At 43.8% G+C, this 18,115-nt stretch overlaps 1 protein-coding gene across 1 annotated transcript in view; it reads left to right on the forward strand.

Annotated features, from left to right (window-relative positions):
• The window catches only part of CDHR3 (cadherin related family member 3), a 68,794-nt gene that overhangs the window by 22,397 nt on the left and 28,282 nt on the right, over positions 1–18,115 (forward strand). Inside the window, exons 5-8 of the mRNA XM_077163201.1 lie at positions 5,485–5,579; positions 6,363–6,467; positions 12,810–12,958; positions 15,335–15,524. Of these exons, the coding sequence (XP_077019316.1) occupies positions 5,485–5,579; positions 6,363–6,467; positions 12,810–12,958; positions 15,335–15,524 (539 nt within the window). The remainder of the gene's footprint in view (positions 1–5,484; positions 5,580–6,362; positions 6,468–12,809; positions 12,959–15,334; positions 15,525–18,115) is intronic.

Raw genomic sequence — 18,115 nt, forward strand, 5'->3', positions numbered from 1 at the left:
GTACTTCCCTCCAGCCACTCCAATACACCATAGACTAAAAAGGGATATCTATATAATAACCTGCAGGATAACCTCTTGACTCTGTTTGAAATCTCTTAGCCACTGACACTTTATTTTGTCTCATTTCTTTCTTCCCCCTTTTAGTCGAGAAGGTTTTCTCAATCCCTTAATGCCAGGTCCTGGCTCATCCCAGGATTTCTGCCCCACATTGCCAGGGAGATTTATACCCCTGGGAGTCATGACTCACATAGAGGGGGGAGGGCAGTGAGTTTGCTTGCTGAGTCATTTTAGAGAGAGAGGCCACATCTGAGCAACAGAAGAGGTTCTCTGGGGGTGACTCTCAGGCCTAATTTTTAAATAGGCTTAGCCTATTCTTTGCAGGGATAAGTTTCATAGCAGCAAACCCCAAGATTGAAGGCTCAGCTATTGATTTGGTTGTCCCCACTGCTTGTGAGAATATCAGGAATTCTTCAAATGGGGAAGTTGACTATTTCCCCCTTTCTCCCCATTCCCCCAAGGGGACTTGGTTTGCAGGATTTTTAAATGATAGTTTTTCTTTCTCCCAGGCACCCTTCCCTTCCTTCCCTCTCCATGACCTCTTCCCTGTGAGCTGGGATGGGGGTGGAATAGGGAGAAAGCCAGAGAGGAATTGAGGCTTTCAACAAAATATTCAGATTAAACTGAAATATAAAATAGCAAAGTGGGTGTCCTATTCATAACTTGCCGTGGCCTGGGGCGGGGGGGAGGAAGATTATGCCACGTGCTCTTGACCCTCCGGATTGGTTGTGGGCTTTTACTCAGTGGGTTGAAGACCCCTCGGCACTCCCTGGCCTGTGGAAGAATCAAGTCTTTCCTTGCTGCTCGAAAATTGACCCAGGAAGTTTGACTGCTCTGTTCCATTGGAGACGGGAGGCTAAATTCTCATCGCTTTTGTCCATTGCAGGCCTGAAAGCAACTGATGAATGCAAAACGGGCACAGGTTGACTCAATGCCTATGACTCTGGCTGCCCCAAAGGTGGCCTGGCCTCCCCAGAGATCCTGACATTTCAGGAAACTGGGACGGCTGCCTCTCACCCTACACCACTGGTACAACAAAGGGTGAATGGGGCAGGAAGTATGAGCTCCTTGTCTTCCATACTGAAGCTTTTGTGTCCCTGAGTTAACCATAGCGGCAAAAGGGGATGCAAATAGAGAAACCTGGGGTGGTGGTAAAGGAATATTCCCAGCAGGGAAACCGGAGAGCTTGTTTGACAAGCGTTTGTTAACTGAATCGATCTGATTACTCAGGACTTTTCTCAGCCAGTACTGAGGCAGAGAGGGGCTGCAATTGCTTTTCATTCTATTTAATTTCTGTTTTCTGAGAATGAATATCAGGGGAGCAGCTTTGATTAAACAAGCCTTTAAAAAGAGGAGAGAATGCCAGGTTTTACAGAAAGCCTTACTGAGTCGCTGGCAAATGGCCACATGACACAATATTTTTAGTCTATGGATATTATCTCCTTTCTAAGCACAAAACTGCAATTCCCATTAACACGAGCTTGTAAGTTCAGGGATAAAAGAAATTAGTCTGGCACTAAAAGAAAAAAAAATCAAGATTCCAGGAAATCAGTCTTTTAATAGAAATAAAAAAGAAAGTTCCCATGTCCCTAGTTCCCCATACCCTTTCTATCTGCTGCTATTTCTTTTCTTTTTTATCTTTCCCCATAAATTGCTGAGAATTTAGGCAGAATTGGAGGCTTCATAGACAAGCTTAGCGTTAGCATATACAAATAGACTTTTAAAAAATATTTGGCAAGATAGTTTAAAGTGGAAACATAGGTCTCAGATGGGAAATGAACAAGAAGAAAACCCCAATATTTAATACCTAATAAATATTTATTTAGCATCTCTTATGTGTTAGGCATTTGGAATATAGAAGTGAATTAAATGAGGCCCTTTCCTTTATAGATTTTACATTTTCCTGGACTGTAGAATTGATACTGAACAAATGCAGTGTTCTCTACATGATGTACATAACAGCCAATCCATGGCACTGAAGTTTCAGAGAAAGAGTTTATTGCTAAGCACAAAGCAGGAGATCAGATGGTCTCTGCCTAACTGAGAAATCAGAATTTAAGGGATGACTTTGATTACTGAATCATTATATAGACATTCCTTTTTGTTTTCTGGTATATTAGAGTAGACAGAGGGAAATATCTGAAATTTCTAAATTGTAATCCAGCTGCCTTGATCTCTGATAATGATTGTATAGCCCTTATCTTTTGCCCCTGTGATGGTAAAAACCTTGTGACTAACCTTCATTTGTACCCAGTTATCCAGTTTTTCAACTTTAGAGTCTTGTAATCACTAAAGACAGCCCCTAATGTATATTAATAAAAGGTCTTCGGTCAGCCTAGAACTAACCTACCCCAAATCTGAAGTTATCTTGGTGACTGAAACTGGATCTAACAATGTGGGCCTGCCTGACATGCGCAGTCACTTAGACTTTAACCTGGAAGTCACCTAGACCTCATTCTGCCATTTTTCTTTCACATGTTCTGTGACTAAGCACGTAATCAACCTGCGCATGCTCAGTAATCAGGTCACCTCTAATCGCATCATCCGGGGCCACTGTGCTCATTATCCTAAACCCTGCCCATCTTTTCTCTCATAAAACTATCAGAATAACTGCAATTTGGGGAGACAGATTTAGGGCCGCTAGGCCATCTGCTCTCCTACTATGTGCTTAGTAAACTCTTTCTCTCTTTGAACCCCCACTATCTCAGGAATTGGTAATTGAGTGCATTGGGCAAAAGATTCCCCCGCCTTTGTCCAGTAACATCTGGGCCTAAAAATTTGTCTCCTGAGTCTAAGGAGTTTAGGGTTCCTTATGGATTCAGACAAGGGAAGATGGGGTGGTTACCATTCCAATAGTAAGTTTAAACAGGGCTGAGACTAGTTCAGAGTGTCAGTGATTTCAGTATCAGTATCAGATTGTCAGTGATTTCAATTTTTGGGTATTCTACCATACACTGGAAGGAAAAAAAAAACTGTATAATGACTTAGAAATGATAATCATTTGTTAATTCTTAGCTCTGGGTTGCAGTAGTTAGCACTTATTGAGGGCTTACCAGTGCTAGGTAGGCCCTGTCCTAAGCACTTTAGAGGATAACTACATGGGATATGCACTATCATTTTTACTCTCTGCTGCACAAACTCACACAGCTGGGAAGTGGTGGAACCGGGATTCACATTATGGCAGTCTGGGCTCCAGAGCCACCTCTTAAATCTACTGCCCCCATTTGCTGATCCTTATATTTCAAGCCAGGTCTAAGAACCATCCTTCTCTGTTCCTATGTATCCTGCATTTATCCCTCTCAGAGCAAGTCACTCACATCTTATATCTCTTCTCCCTCTGCTGACTAGTTTTTGGAGAGCTGGGCCTATCAGCCATCTCTAAATCCCAAGATTTTAGACTGCTTGGGACCAGCCAGAACTGGGAAACTATTTCCTAGAACCTGTCAAAACACATGCAGAAGGGCATACATTAAATGCCTGCCATGGTCTCTAAAATCCTGCCACTCCAGCACACCCAGCTGGGGCCTCTGATCTATGCCTGTGTTTGGAGGATCTTCAGGGAAGGCTCTGCTCAAAGACATGGGGCTGTCCCCTTTGCACACAGCTGCAGATTGGGGCAATTGCTGCCCAGCCAGTGAGCTGGAGAGTTGGCTGGGGACTTGGAATTTAAACATCACACCCCTGAGAGCTGCCACGGTGCTTTTACACAGTGGGGGCTATCAGATGGGATTTCCTCAGCATTGCCCAGATATGTCATCTTAAAAATGGGTAGAAGTCACCTAAATAACCAGTAAGAAAGGCTAAGTGAAATAAACCCCTTCATGGAACACTGTGCCATCATTAACTAACCATGCAGTAAAATAATATTTAAGGATATGGAAATATAATCAAGATATAAACAAAAAGAACAAGATATCATGATTCTGATTAATTTTGATTAGAACATCATCTCAATTTTTTTTTGGAGAGTATTTGCACAGAAAATAATGGAAGGCTATTCATCAAAATGATGGGATTTTACAGGTGATTTATATTTAGTTTCTTTTTTATTTGGCTCTCTTTCCCAATTTTTGTATTAAAAAGCTTGTTCATTACAACCAGAAAAAAGTTATTACATAATAAACAGAAAGTAAACACTTTAAAAAATGCTTCTAAAGCCTTATATTGGCCCCAGAGGAGACCTTTAATCTATTCTCTGCTCATTCTCTCTTCTCCTACTGGGAGCTCAGCTGCGATCACAACACAGCAAATCGCTGAATTGGAAACCCTAGCCAGCATTTCCTTTGATTCTAGACTTCAAGGGCTGTGGCTTTGGTTGCAAAACCTCCGCTGATTATCTGAGGCAGAGATCTAAGGCCTTGAGTGTAGATCATTGCTCACCCTAGCAGGAAATAATGGAAACTTCTAACCTTAAAGCGCTTTGGAACAAATGGATATAAACATGTAGGCTTCAAGTGCTATTGTGGCCCTTCACATTTTGCAGGGTGCATTCTAATTTAATTTTCAAAACAACACAGAGGAGCAATTGGTGGCAACCTCCCTACATTATAGGCAAGGAAGGGACTTGTTAAAGATCCACTGGCTAGGACCACAATTAAACCCAGCTCTTCTGGTTCACAGCCATCCCCTGCTTCCTTGATTCCACCCTCAGAGCAGGGAAGCAATCTTACTGAGCACGTGAACAACAGGGACATTCCTTCTATGTGCTGGCCCTCAGTGGTCTGTACAAATAAGCCTGTGGATGTTCCTGTTGGAGCAAGTGGTGATGGATTGAGTGTTGTTATGAGAGCTGGCTAGGCATTAGTTGCCAAGAATTACAAGACTCTCAATGGCCCAGAGATATGGGAAGGACTTTACCAGTGGCTGCATTCCATCTATATCCCCAAACCAGTTCTAACTTTGACTCTGAGCCCTGCTGTTTCATTCTCAGCTCACACTTGGCCCATTGCTTGAACTTTCCATCATTTCAATGAATGATGCTTGTTTACAATACTGATCATTATATCATAAGTGATTTTAAGGGGAGTAACCAGATCTGGGTCACCTTAGTATCAGCTCTTCTATCTAATACATGGTAGATGTTTCAACAGTACTGGCAAAAGCCAAGACATAGAATCAAAGGACAGGAGTTGTCAGGGAGAAGGAGACTAGATTCAGAAGCACTATATGCCTAGACTGGAGGTTTTTCATATGCTTTCTGTAATGAAAGGAGGACCCAGTGAGCAGCTTCCAGAGGCTCAGACTAGGGGATCTGGACGGTCTTGATTCAAGACCCATTAAATCTGAGACCTGCCCATATGTGCCTCAGACAAACACATCAAGAATGTTTCATGGGCCAAGAATATGAAATGGGAACACAAGAAACACATCTTCTGGGGATAGGTACACAGGTTCACTGACTTAGTTACATTCATTTTGTTTCCTTAGTATTACCTGATTTCTCCCTCAAAGAGCTTCAGAATGTCCGCTAATGGTACCCTCTTCTCCACAACGGAATTTGACTTTGAAGCAGGACACAACAGGTAGGCTTTGCAAATGACCTTGCTTGAAGTGTCTTTGGTGGTTATTTGAGAATCAAGGAAAACATGAAAGAGCAGGCACAATCCAGCGTGGAGCAGCTTGGGTGGCTCTGAGTAGTCTGCTGCCTTCCTGTTCGGTCAGAGAGTGGTGAGCTCCAAAGAGAAAGAGGGAACAAGTTCATCATCTGGAAGACGTCTTTCCCTGTTGAAAATCCTTATCTCCAGATTACAAAAGCCAAGATGTGGGAGCGTGCTCCCAAATTACTGGAGGACTGCCTCAGATGCCCAGTCTGGTTTGAGAGTAGGAGCTACCAGAGTGAAGTGGCTTGCAAACATGAACGCAGGACAGCAGAGGCCAATGGGCTTCTAGGAAACACCAGGGTTTCTGAATGAAAACACATAGGCGTTGGATTCAATCCAGGCTCAAATCCTGGTTCTGCCCTGTTGTGAAACAAGCATAGTGCTAGTTAGAGCCTCAGTTCCTGATATGGGTATACCATGTAGTTTGTGGGATATTGTGAGAATATTTAGTATGGCTAGTAGGAGCAGATGCTCGGTGAGATGAGTGGCTGCTTATAACTACAGAATGAGAAATGGCGGAGTGAGTTTTTAGAGATGGGGGAAGGAAGGATGTTCAGAGCAGGTCTGGCTACAGTCAGAGCATACAGATGGGGGTGGGGGTGGGGTGGCCAGAAAGAAGACAAATGCTTTCCTTGCTCCTTCCACCCCCTTTTGAGGTAGTGATGGCAAAGCTTAATTCTCCCACTTGGAATGTTTCCCTGGCAGTTATTATCTCATTGTGGAAGTGAGGGACAGCCAAGGTCTCAAAGCCTCCACCATGCTCCAGGTGAACATTGTAAACCTCAACGATGAGCTCCCTCTCTTCACCAGGTAAGGCCAAGGCCATGCTCCTCAGACACATTTAATACCAGAGGGACGGAGGCCCTTAGTTCAGCCTAGAGGAGCAATAAGAGACATGAGATCTTCAATGTCCTTTGTCTGGGCGTCTGGACGTCTATTTCCCACCCTTACTCTCCACGTCACCCCCGCACCCCACATTCACATATGCCTTGGGGTTATGGTGGGAAGACAGGTAGAGCTGGACATGATGCTTCTGGCATGCAACTTGCCACTGTGCAACTGTATAAAAACTATGTCAAATATGATTATAATAAAGTGTTGACATTAATAATAGCTGCATCCTTGTGTATACCTTGATATCACTCAAAAATGGAGGGTCCTCTTCCGGATGCACGCAAATGACCAATTCCTGAGACAAGAGGTTGCAAAGAGAGAAAGATTTTATTGCTAGGTGTAAAGCAGGGCATCAAATGGCCTATTGGCCTAAAAATTTGTCTTCCAGAACTGCAGTAACTCTGATAGTTTTATAGCATTGAAAGATGGACATGTTTTCGGATAATAAGCACAATGGCTCAAGATAAATTTAGAGATGGTCTAATTATTGAGTATGCGCAGATTGATTACATGCTTAGTCACAGAACAAATATAAGAAAATGATGGCCTTAATGCGATGACAGGCATGATTGTGAGGTATAGGTCGCTTATGGGTTAGCGTTTAAGCTACTGCTTATGTCAGGCCGGCCGATTTTGGTTAGATCCAGCTTTGTTTAGAATTGGGGTGGGCTAGTTCTGGGTTGACTCAAATTCTTTCATTAAACAACATTAGACACTGTCTTTTGTGATCATAAGACTTTAAAGTTGAAAACAGGATTAGGGAGTACAAATGGGGCCAGTCACAACCACAAATAAAATGGGGTTTATCTTATGATATAACCAATCATAAAATAAAGGTTATATAGTTATACAATCACTATCAAAGATCAAGACAACTGGGATACAATTCAGTAATTTCAGGTATTTTCTTCTGGCTATTCTAATTTACTAGAAAGTGAGAAGAGCATCTATATATTGATTCAGTAAGCATAATTTATTTATTAATTCTTTTTTTTTTTGCATGGGCAGGCACTGGGAATCGAACCTGGGTCTCTGGTATGGCAGGCAAGAATTCTGTCTGCTGGGCCATTGCGGCCTGCCCTATTTATTAACTCTAATTTCTCAGTTACAACCTCACCAGTCAAGACTCCAGAAGCCTACTCTTGGAGCATCAACTTCCATGCAAACTGAGTGCTCTGTTTTGGCGGTGCCTCTTTCCTAAGGGCTTGCCCACCCTCCCCACTCCAGGGCTCTGAAGTTTCTTCCTGCTGCTAGGGGCTGGAAAAGGGTTCCGGCTGACTCCGGCAGCTCCTATATCTAACAAAGGTGAAGAAGGGAAAGTGCATCAGATGGTGGGGGCGCCTAGTGGGGATGTGCCCGGCACGGTCCTAGGCACAAAGGGAGACCCGAGCCCTGTATAGATGAGGATTGATAAAAGAAAAACTTTTCATGCAATTTAGGAACTTACAATTTGTTGAATAATTCCATAATTGGGCAGCATCCCATTCAGAAAACAGAAGGAAGCTCCCCAGAGGGGGTGGAAAGGAGAAGCTTATCTAGGGCTAATGTAGAAACAAGTGAGGAAATGTTCTGATTGGCCGACATCATATTTCCATTTTATTGGAGAGGAGGCTATCTACAAGGTGGGGAGCAGATGGTTGCTTAGGAATGAGGAAGTTAGCAGCCATAACTGGTCAGCTGTATTTAAATGTGATTTTCTGGGTACCAGGCATTTACAGGAAATAGAAACTAGCTTAAGATTTTTTATTTTGCTGAGATGGGGCTTGGCATGGGTGCCTCCATATTGAGCCCCCTAGATTTTATTTATTTTTTTGCATGGGCAGGCATGGGAATCGAACGTGGGTCTACAGCATGGCAGGTGAGAATTCTGCCTGTTGCGCCACCATGGCCTGCCTCCCCACGCCCAAAAATTTTACTTACCAGGATTAGGGAAGGGAAGATGGGATTCTGAGCTAGCAAATGACTGTCCAAATAGCTTGGACTATTAGTTACAAGACTCTTGACCCCAGTCTCTGAGATGGGCTCAGGAGATAGTCATGAAGAAAATGGCAAAATCACTTGCTTGTAGGTTAACTGCATTAAAGGCTGTGAATACAGTCAACAGAAAGCTACTGGGCCACAGAGCTAGGTAGATAGTGTTAAGGCTACCCTGCTCCCAGGCTAACTCTGGTGCCCCGTGGCAAATGCGCCACGATTGTGAAACTTCTACATGTCAACCTGGTGTCAAGCCACGTGTCAATGTGGAGGAAACAGCACAAATAAACTCCCCCGTAACACTTCCCACCCATGCCTGTTTCCTGGTTAAGCTCAGAAGGAGACCCCTTTGCATTTCTTCCAGAAGCACAGTCCAGGCAGTTTATAAATGTTGTGACATCCAAGACTAGAGGTGGTTTGGGCAATAGCCCTACGTCACCAGTAGGTGACGCTGATCAGTAACCCCAAGGGGAGGTTGATGGCCACGGGGTGGAAACCCCTCCCCACACCCCCAGTTTGTGAGGTGGGGCATCAGATTGATGGGATTGCAAGGGAAAAAATAATAAGTTCCTCCCAACAAGCAGAACTTGTAAAGCATCTGGTTTGTACTTGGTTTTCCAAAATAAAGCAATTAACCTCAGCAGAAAGAGAGTGTGATGCTGGCTACCTGTTAGGGCACCTGGAGGTCTGTCTGGAATTTTCAGGTTCTCACCTTGGGTTTGAGATATGAACCTGTCCTGCTCCACCCCAACAAAGAGCCTGGCCTGTGTGACTCTAATCATTTTCTCTCTGGGCAGTGACAAACTTCTGAGTGTTTCAATGGGCTTTATGGGGTCTTGACTGGTGATATAAGATTGACCCTAAGATTCAGCTATTATGAATATGTAATAAAGTGAATACTTTATTACAAAAGTGCCTGGCCTACATTTCCTCTCTGCATGTGCACAGTGCTGTTATTTGTGCAGAACATTTTTTTTTAGGGCTGGACAGGTAGGTCTTTCTTTCCTCCTGTCCATTTCATCTGTGTTTACTAGCAGTCCTTCCTGTCCTGATGCCTGGAGTACCATGTCATGCACACCTTATCCACTCAGCAAATACTCATTCCTAGCAACTAAGCTGCCTGTGAAAACTGAGATTTATAACCTTTACCCTGCATATAGCCATTGTCCCTTTTCTCCCTCTCACTGGGCTCTGGTGACCTTGTGTCATGGAAGAGAAGGGTGTGCAGCCATACTGGTATTAGAGTTTTATCCCATTGAATGACTGCACTGTCCCTGGCTTTGCTGTACTTTGTAAAGAGGTTAACTGTGGTCTGAGGGTGACACCTTTATGTTGAAAGTTATATGATACCTACTTAGTCTTGGATTCCAAGACAAAATAAACTAAAGATTTTAGCTTCTGCCGAGGAGAGACCCTTTCACCTTGCGGACCTGTGCCGTCACCCTTAGGGTAACCAGTCCTTTCACGGGGATGTGATTTCTTGGAGCATCCAATGTGGCTATATGAGCTTTCAGAGCTGGGTTTCCCAACCTCTGCCCTATTGACATTTTGATCTGAAAACTTCTTTGTCCTGTTCATTATAGGATACTTAGCACCTTCATTGGCCTCTACCTACTAGATGTCAATAGGCCCCTTCACACATACATACTGGGACAATCAAAAATGTCTCCAGATATTGTCAAATGTCCCTTGGGAGGCATAATCACTCCCAGCTGAGAATTACTGCCTTAGAGATAAGAAAGAACACCAGGAGGAAGTCTTATCTCTGTCCGGAACCGGAGCCCGGGGAGCCTGTGGTTCCCATCTCTGGCAATTCCTCATAATAGTCCTTCTCAAGCATTGAAGTGTATACAAACACCCTGGGAATCTTCTTAAAATGCAGATCCTGATTTAGTGGGACTGGGAAGGAGCCTGAGATCTGCATTTCTAACAAGCTCCCAGGTGATGCTGGTTCTGCTGGTCCACACTGTGAGTAGCCAAAAGACTGTTCAGGTAGCACAGGTATCAAAGTAATTAAAGAAAAATATATAATTTATGAGAAAAGGGGGCCTCAGAGAATAGATGTGATGGGCAGAAAGCCTAGCCTGGCCACAGGAGCCAGGGCTGCACCTTGCTACTCTGGCTCTACCTTCACTTCCAGTTACTCCTGCTGTCTTGTCCCCCCCCAAGAGGCCCCTCGCCCCGACTCTGTCTCTAAGTGCACCCTTCAGCGGGGAGTGTCACACAGCCCACTGCAGGTGGGAGCAGACTCCCTGAGAAGGGGTGTGTCAGGTAAGCAGGCCTGCTTCTGTTACTGGACAAAGGCCATGACATTTTTTTTGCCTGATGTACTCAATAACCAATACCTGAGACACTGGGGCTTCAAAGAGAGAAAGGGTTTATTACTAGGTATTTAATAGGAGAGCAGATCTGTCTCCTCAAACTGCAGTAATTTTGATAGCTTTATTAGGGAAAAGATGGGCAGGGTTTAGGATAGTGAGCACAGTGGCCCCAGATGATGTAATTGGAGGGGGGGGGATCTAATTATTGAGAATACGCAGATTGATTACTTGCTTAGAGAACCTATGTAAGGAAATGGCGGAATGAGGCATAGGTGACTTCTAGGTTAAAATCTAAGCTACTGCGCATATCAGGTGGGCCCACTTTGGTAAGATCCAGTCTTGGTTACCAAATAACTTTGGATTTGGGGTGGGTTAGTTCTGGGCTACCCAAGACCCTTCATTAATAAACATCAGGGGCCGTCTTTAGTGATTACATGACTCTAAAGTTGAAAAACTGGATAACTGGTACAAATGAAGGTTAGTCGCAAAGTTTTTGCATTCACCAGGATGGAAGATAAGGGCTCTACAACCATTGTCAGAAATCAAGGCAGCTGGATTACAATTTAGAGATTTCAGGTATTTCCCTCTGCCTACTCCAATATACCAGAAATCATAAATCATATATAATGATTCAGTAATCCTTTAAATCCTGATTTCTCAGTTACACTTCAGTGGGACATTGGTTGGTGAGAGGCTCAAGCCATTGGGGTGTCCTCTCAGGCTGAGCGGTATTACTCTCTCCCACCATGACAGATCATTTTACAGATTGGGGCAGGGTAGGCTCAGAGTCCGGAGAGGAGCCCCGGGGTTGGGGAGGGGGTGGGGGAAGGGGCTTCCCCTCCTCTAGCCCTACCTACTCTACAGGAATGGAGCGATAGAATGACAGAAATGTTCTGAGCTCAGGAAACTGAATCTAATCATTTACATCAGAGATATGATGCACTTCCTTTTAAAACAGGATCCTGGGGGCGGTGTGACGGTGGCTCAGTGGCAAGAATTCTCTGCCGAGCCGGAGACCCGGGTTTGATTCCCGGAGCCTGCCCATGAGAAAAAAAAAAAAAAAAAAAAAGAGGCTACTGGGTGGAAGATCCAAACTTAAGATATTGGCAAATTAGAGGTGATGTTTTGCCCCACTGAAATTATTTTTCCTCAGCGAAAGGATTTCCTGCAAACTTGTTTTAAACAATGAACCTCCCTTGGTGCCTACAAAAATTCCTCAGTTTACCCAAATTGTAGAGTTACTCCAACTTATCTGTCTTATTATTACCTCTTTTCTATAAGGCAATAGAGGTCTGAGAAAGATGAGTGAACTGGTGATTTGGGGTTATCTTATAAGCAGTCACCCCTGAAGGACGATGCTCTGACCTTGTCTTCTGCCGGAGGGACTTATTTCTCTGCTCAGAGAGCTGACTTCATGATTAATGCAGCTTGGAAAGGTGCACAAGTTCTGTGCATAAATTCTGTCTCCTCAGGCGAAAAAAAAAAAGAGGAAGATATAAAAAGTGAGCTGAGAAGGTTCACAATTTATTCAGCTTCTGGTAGCAGACATGGCTTGGAATTCCGGAACAAGGCAGGGAGCCTTTAGTTCTGGACTTTTACCTGGATCCATTTTTTTTTAAAAAGGATTTTCGGCAATATTTTGCACATGAATTGGGAAAAGGAGAAAAGAGGGCTGGATCCAAGCCCCCTCATTTAGAAGGCCAATCTGAAATGACATCAGGCAGACCAGGGCCAATGTAAATCCTTGCGACGTGGGCGTGGCTCATTCTTCGAATCCACAGGGATGTGATCTTTGGAAATACAAAAGCCAGTCACCCCTCCTTTCAGCTGCTGAGTACTCAGAGCGTGTTTATGCAACTCAAACAGCTCAGTGCTATATTTAGCACCAACCAAAATACCCAGCTCCCAGACTCCACTCTCTCTTGCCCCTGGAAACTAGCTGTGTCTGCTGTTTGTGTTCCAGCCCAAGGCGAGTGTTCACGATTCCGGAGGAGCTGAGCCCAGGGACCATCGTGGCCAATATGACAGCTGAGGATCCTGATGATAGAAGTTTTACCAGCCAGCTCCTCTACAGCATTACTACTGTTAACAACTATTTTGTGATAAATCAGTGTAAGTTATACACACGCACGTGTGCATACTTTAATTCAACCACTTGTACTGTATTACACATATTTTATCTGTCTTGTAGTCTAGGACATGGTTTTCTATATAAGATCATTATTAACTAAGGTAATAGATGTATTAAAAACAACTGACCTGGGGGCGGTGCGACGGTGGCTCAGTGGCAGAATTCTCACCTACCATGCTGGAGACCCCAGTTCGATTTCCAGTGCCTGCCCATGAGAAAAAAAAAAGCAACTGACATGCAGTTGGAGAACCTGAACCAGGCCCAGTGTTGGCAGCTAACCCACTCTCTACCTTTGATAGAGGTGGGTACGTAAGGCGGGATGGGTCAGCCATCCTGTGGCTACCTTGAGGTCTTTTGACGAAGTGATCTCCATCAGCACTGGTCAACAGATATATAATGGAAGACACCTATGCAATTTAGAATTCTCTCGTAATCACATTAAAAAAGTAAAAAGAAACAGGTGAAATTAATTTTAATGAATATTTTATTTAACCCAACATATCTGAAATATCATAATTTTCACATATAATGAATACCTAAAACTTATCAGTGAGCTATGTTATGCTTTTTTTTTTTTTTTTTTTTTTTTTGTAGCAACCCCTCAAAGTTTGGTGTGCATTTTACGTTTAAAGCACATCTCAATTCAGACTGGCCACATTTCAAGTGCTTAATAGTCACATGTGGCCAGTAGCTACCATATTGGACAGGTTAAATAACTTGTCAAAGGTCTCACAGCTCCTAGGCTGTAAAGCTAAGATACAAAGCTCAGTTTCCTGACTCTGGAGTTGCTCTCTTAACCATTACTAAACTGTGTCACCTCTCTAAGTCCTGGCTCACATCACCTCCTGCACTGCAGAGGATCTTCTTTCTTAGAAGGTGTGCTGGTTGTAAAGGATGTGTGTACCCTAGAAAGGCCATGTTTTAATCAAAATCCCATTTTGCAAAGGCAGAATAAGCCCTATTCAATACTGTATATTTGAAACTGTAATCAGATCACCTCCCTGGAGATGTGATTTAATCAAGAGTGGTTGTTAAACTAGATTAGCTGGAGGCGTGTCTCCACCCATGTGGATGGGTCTTGATTAGTTTCTGGAGTCCTATAAAAGAGGAAACATTTTGGAGAAAGAAAGAGATTCAAAGAGAGCAGAGCAGAATGACATAGCTACAAGAAGCAGAGTCCACCATCACCTTTGGAGATGAAGAAGAAACGTGCCTCCTGGGGAGCTTCATGAAACAGCAAGCCAGGAGAAAAAGCTAGCAGATGATGCTATGCTCACCATGTGCCCTTCCAGATGAGACAGGAACCCTGACTGTCCTTACCATGTGCCTTTCTACTTGAGAGAGAAACTCTGACTGTGTTCGCCATGTGCCCTTCCACTTGAGAAAGAAACACTGAACTTCATCAGCCTTCTTAAACCAAGGTATCTTTCCCTGGATGCCTTTGATTAGACATTTCTATAGACTTGTTGTAATTGGGACATTTTCTTGGCCTTAAAACTGTAAACTAGCAACTTATTAAATTCCCCTTCTTAAAAGCCATTCCGTTTCTGGTATAGTGCATTCTGGCAGCTAGCAAACTAGAACAGAAGGCTTTCTTTTGCTGATTTTATGGAGGCTAGCATTGGACAGCCCTCAAATGATGTATTAGACTTTAGGACAAAGGATACTTCTTCCCAGGGGAGGCAGGGCAAAGGCTGTGATCTACCAATGCAAATTTCCTAGTACCTTGTCAAAATGTTCCACATCCAGGGACAGCAACCATGGTTCATTTTAGTTAGAAAAGTAACATTTTAAGAAGTACAGTACCTTTGGACTCTTTGGTTGCAAGTAACAGAAATTAAAGCAAGCCAACCTAAGCAAAAGAGGGAAGAAAAAAGGTAGGGGGAATCTATCACTAGGATATTAGGTATCTCACAGTTAAGGTCCAGGAAGGCTGGGAACCAGTGATAGTCCAGGGATTGGAGTTCTGGCCTTTTACCTATTGTTCTGCTTTTAACCTGACTGATTCGCCAATTTGTGTCTCTCAGTTCCAAAGATTCCAGTAAGAGAACCCAGCTGGTCAAGCTAAAGTCAAGTGTCTAGCAGTCCAACTATGGGCAATGGCTGCCGCCAGGGATCCAGCCCTAAGATTTGGGGTGAATGATTCTAGCAGTAGCAAGCCAGATACCCCAATAAATGGAACTTACACAGGAACTTACAGTGGTGTTTTAAAAGATATGTTTGTAGGGAGGCTGTCTATTCTCTGTGCAAGCCAGTCTTCCTATGAGAATGTTCTTTACCAAATATCTCCAAGTCTCCACATTCCCCTATTTTTCCTTTCTCGTTGAAGAGTCATGTTCTAACCTTTGCCTTCTTAGTAACTGGTACAGTCCAAGTGGCCCACAGGCTAGACCGAGATGCACACGAATTACGACAAAATCCCACCATTTCTCTGGAAGTTCTGGTGAAGGACAGACCCTATGGGGGTCAGGAGAATCGCATCCAGATAACCTTCATTGTGGAAGATATCAATGACAACCCTGCGACTTGCGCCAAGTTCACCTTCAGGTATTCAAGTTTTGCGACTTGTGCTGGGCATTTTAACTCTCTGCTGTCCTCAGCCCTTTGGCTCTCTGGTACATTCTTGGGAAGAACTGAGTGGGAATTTGGGGAAATGACTCATTATAAGAAGTATATTTGAACTGTCCTGTTTGGAATATAGGTTTTTCCCTTTTTTCTTCCCTTTCTTTCACTGTATTTCCTCTCCTTTGTCTCCTTTCTCTACTTCCTTACTCTCTTCAAAGTTATTTTTTAATTTTGCTCCCTTCTATAACACGCTCATCTCTGTTGGTGAAAAGTACCACAGGGACTTGTTAGACCCTCTCTGGACAGCACCTTTTCTCTATTTATTGCCACCAGTGGCAGGGTAGTGCTTTAGTTAGCAGGTATAATAGAGGCTTGAGATTTAGAATTAGGAACTAGGAACTCCCAGAGAAACACAGCACCAGTAATATGAATTAATCAAACCAAGTATTTACCTAAGACAAAACAAAGCATCTAATTTGCCTTACACAATTTGATTGCATATAAACAAAAGGCAAAGGAAAAGAAAAAAGAAGATTCAAGTGGGATGTGACTTCTTTTGTATATTTTGACCCGGTTCTTACAGTTATAAATGATAAAGTCCCTTGTGGTTCCGAGTTAATATGCCTTTCGTAAATGGCGTTATCTTTCTATTAACTATTTTGTCAAAAGCCACAAGATGGGTAATTCCCCAGTTTAGTTCATCTCTAAAGTTTCTTAATAGCCTGTCTCCAGTTTCATGGGAATCTGAAGGCGTCCTCGGTGGCGGGTGGGGCTGCCCTGCAGTGAGGCTTGCTGAGAGAGTGGCCAGCGCCTGCAGCGAGACTGAAGACCTCGGCAGGTCTCAGCTTTCCAAGTCCCTGTGGAGAGAGAGAGTCTCCTTCTGAGTTTATTTGTGACTAGTTTTCCAATTTGACTTTTTAAAGTTCCAGGTTATTTGACCCGGATTCTTATCTGACAGTATGGCCATCCAAAGGAACAGAATTGTCTAGGCCAAGCAATAGAGATATACATTCCTTTATTATGCTTATGAATGTCTCCCTGTTCTGTCTAGCAAACTGTTAGAGAATCAGTGTGGCCTTGAGTCTGATATCAAAACAGTTCAACTCTCTTCTGGACACTTCCCATTCCAGCGCTGCTGCCTCCCCCTCCCCCCGACCCCAAATCCTGTCTCTACCAGCCAGCCCTCCTCTGCGCCCCAGGAGGCTAATCCATATAGATGACATCAAGAGAAGAGTGAGGTCAGGGTATTGGTGCCCTTGGCCTCCTCCCTATGTGAGCCCTGTCAGCTGTGTGTCCCTCTAGCTTCTGCAGGTCTCAGTTCCTCTATGGCAGTTCTCTTCACCCAGCACTTGCTGGCTTGGTTTCAGAAACTGCTCCCACCACTGGTTCCTTCAGATCTAGAGGTGGTAAGAGAGCTCTTACTAGTCTTGGGGTATTGCACCATCCCTGGAAACGTCCATATACCCTGTGTGTATCTTTGTGATAATTCCTTTATAATCCCTCCTAGAATTTATCTTAATTTGTCATCTGCTTCCTGCTAGGACCCTGATCAAGTCAATACTAGCCTTTATCATGTGATAGAGTCTCATCCCAACTCTAAGCATTCATGCATCTCAGATTCTGTTAGATGGGTAGAGATGGCAGTCATGGATAGTTAGGATTGTGACTTCCACACCATCACATGCATAAATCAACCCCATCCTCTGTTAACAGGAGTTTGGGCCCTGGAGATAGAGTTGAGATGATGTGAGAGCCACTCTTTTACTTTCTTTAAGTAAATCTAAATTTGCTACCACCCCTTGTGTGGCTCTAGTGCATCCTGGGAAATTCCTCTCCTGGGGTCCTGCCCTTCTTTGCTCCCCTGCTCTGAGAGGTGGGGGACAGTTTTTATGGTGAGCCTTAGGGTTGAGGAGTAAGAACTTTGGGGACCTATGACTGAAGAGGACAGTGCTTTCTCAAACCTTCCTTATCAGTCTTCTCCCTTTGGTGTACATCTAATAATTGTGTATTCTGCCCCCCTGAGGTCCAGATGTGTGTGATGAGAGTTTGCAGACTGTCCTCCATGTTAGCTTGAGAAATTACATTTCCAATGTACTACACTATCCAGGAAAGCCCATACAGTGTCCTGCTCTTGCTAATCGACTTTCCAATTTAGCCCTTAAGGCACTGCTAAGTCAATAACCAGATTAATTGAAGATAATTTTAAACAATGTTCAAGTGAGTAGCTCTCAGCCATCCTATGAAAGCCAAATAAAAGGGCTCCTTCCTCTAGTCCCCAGAGTGGAAGGTTTTACTTTAAAAACCTAGCCTGTGTATCCTTTGGCTCACTTGCATACTGGCCTGGCCTCACCCACCATCCTCACATCCTTGCTACCTTCTCCATTCTAACCCATGCCAGGCCACAGGTTGTTTATCTGTCTAAAGGAGAAGCACACAAGCAGCTTTAGACTAAGCAACAGAAAAGGTGCTGCCTCAGTCTGAGACAACACTTGTCCCTAAATATTTATTCCTTCTTCAGGGATCTTGGGTGCAATGCCTCCTGCTGAGTGGGTATGAGCTGGCATAGAGTGGGT

This window comes from Tamandua tetradactyla, chromosome 1 (genome assembly GCF_023851605.1).
Source record: "Tamandua tetradactyla isolate mTamTet1 chromosome 1, mTamTet1.pri, whole genome shotgun sequence".
NCBI lineage: Eukaryota > Metazoa > Chordata > Mammalia > Pilosa > Myrmecophagidae > Tamandua > Tamandua tetradactyla.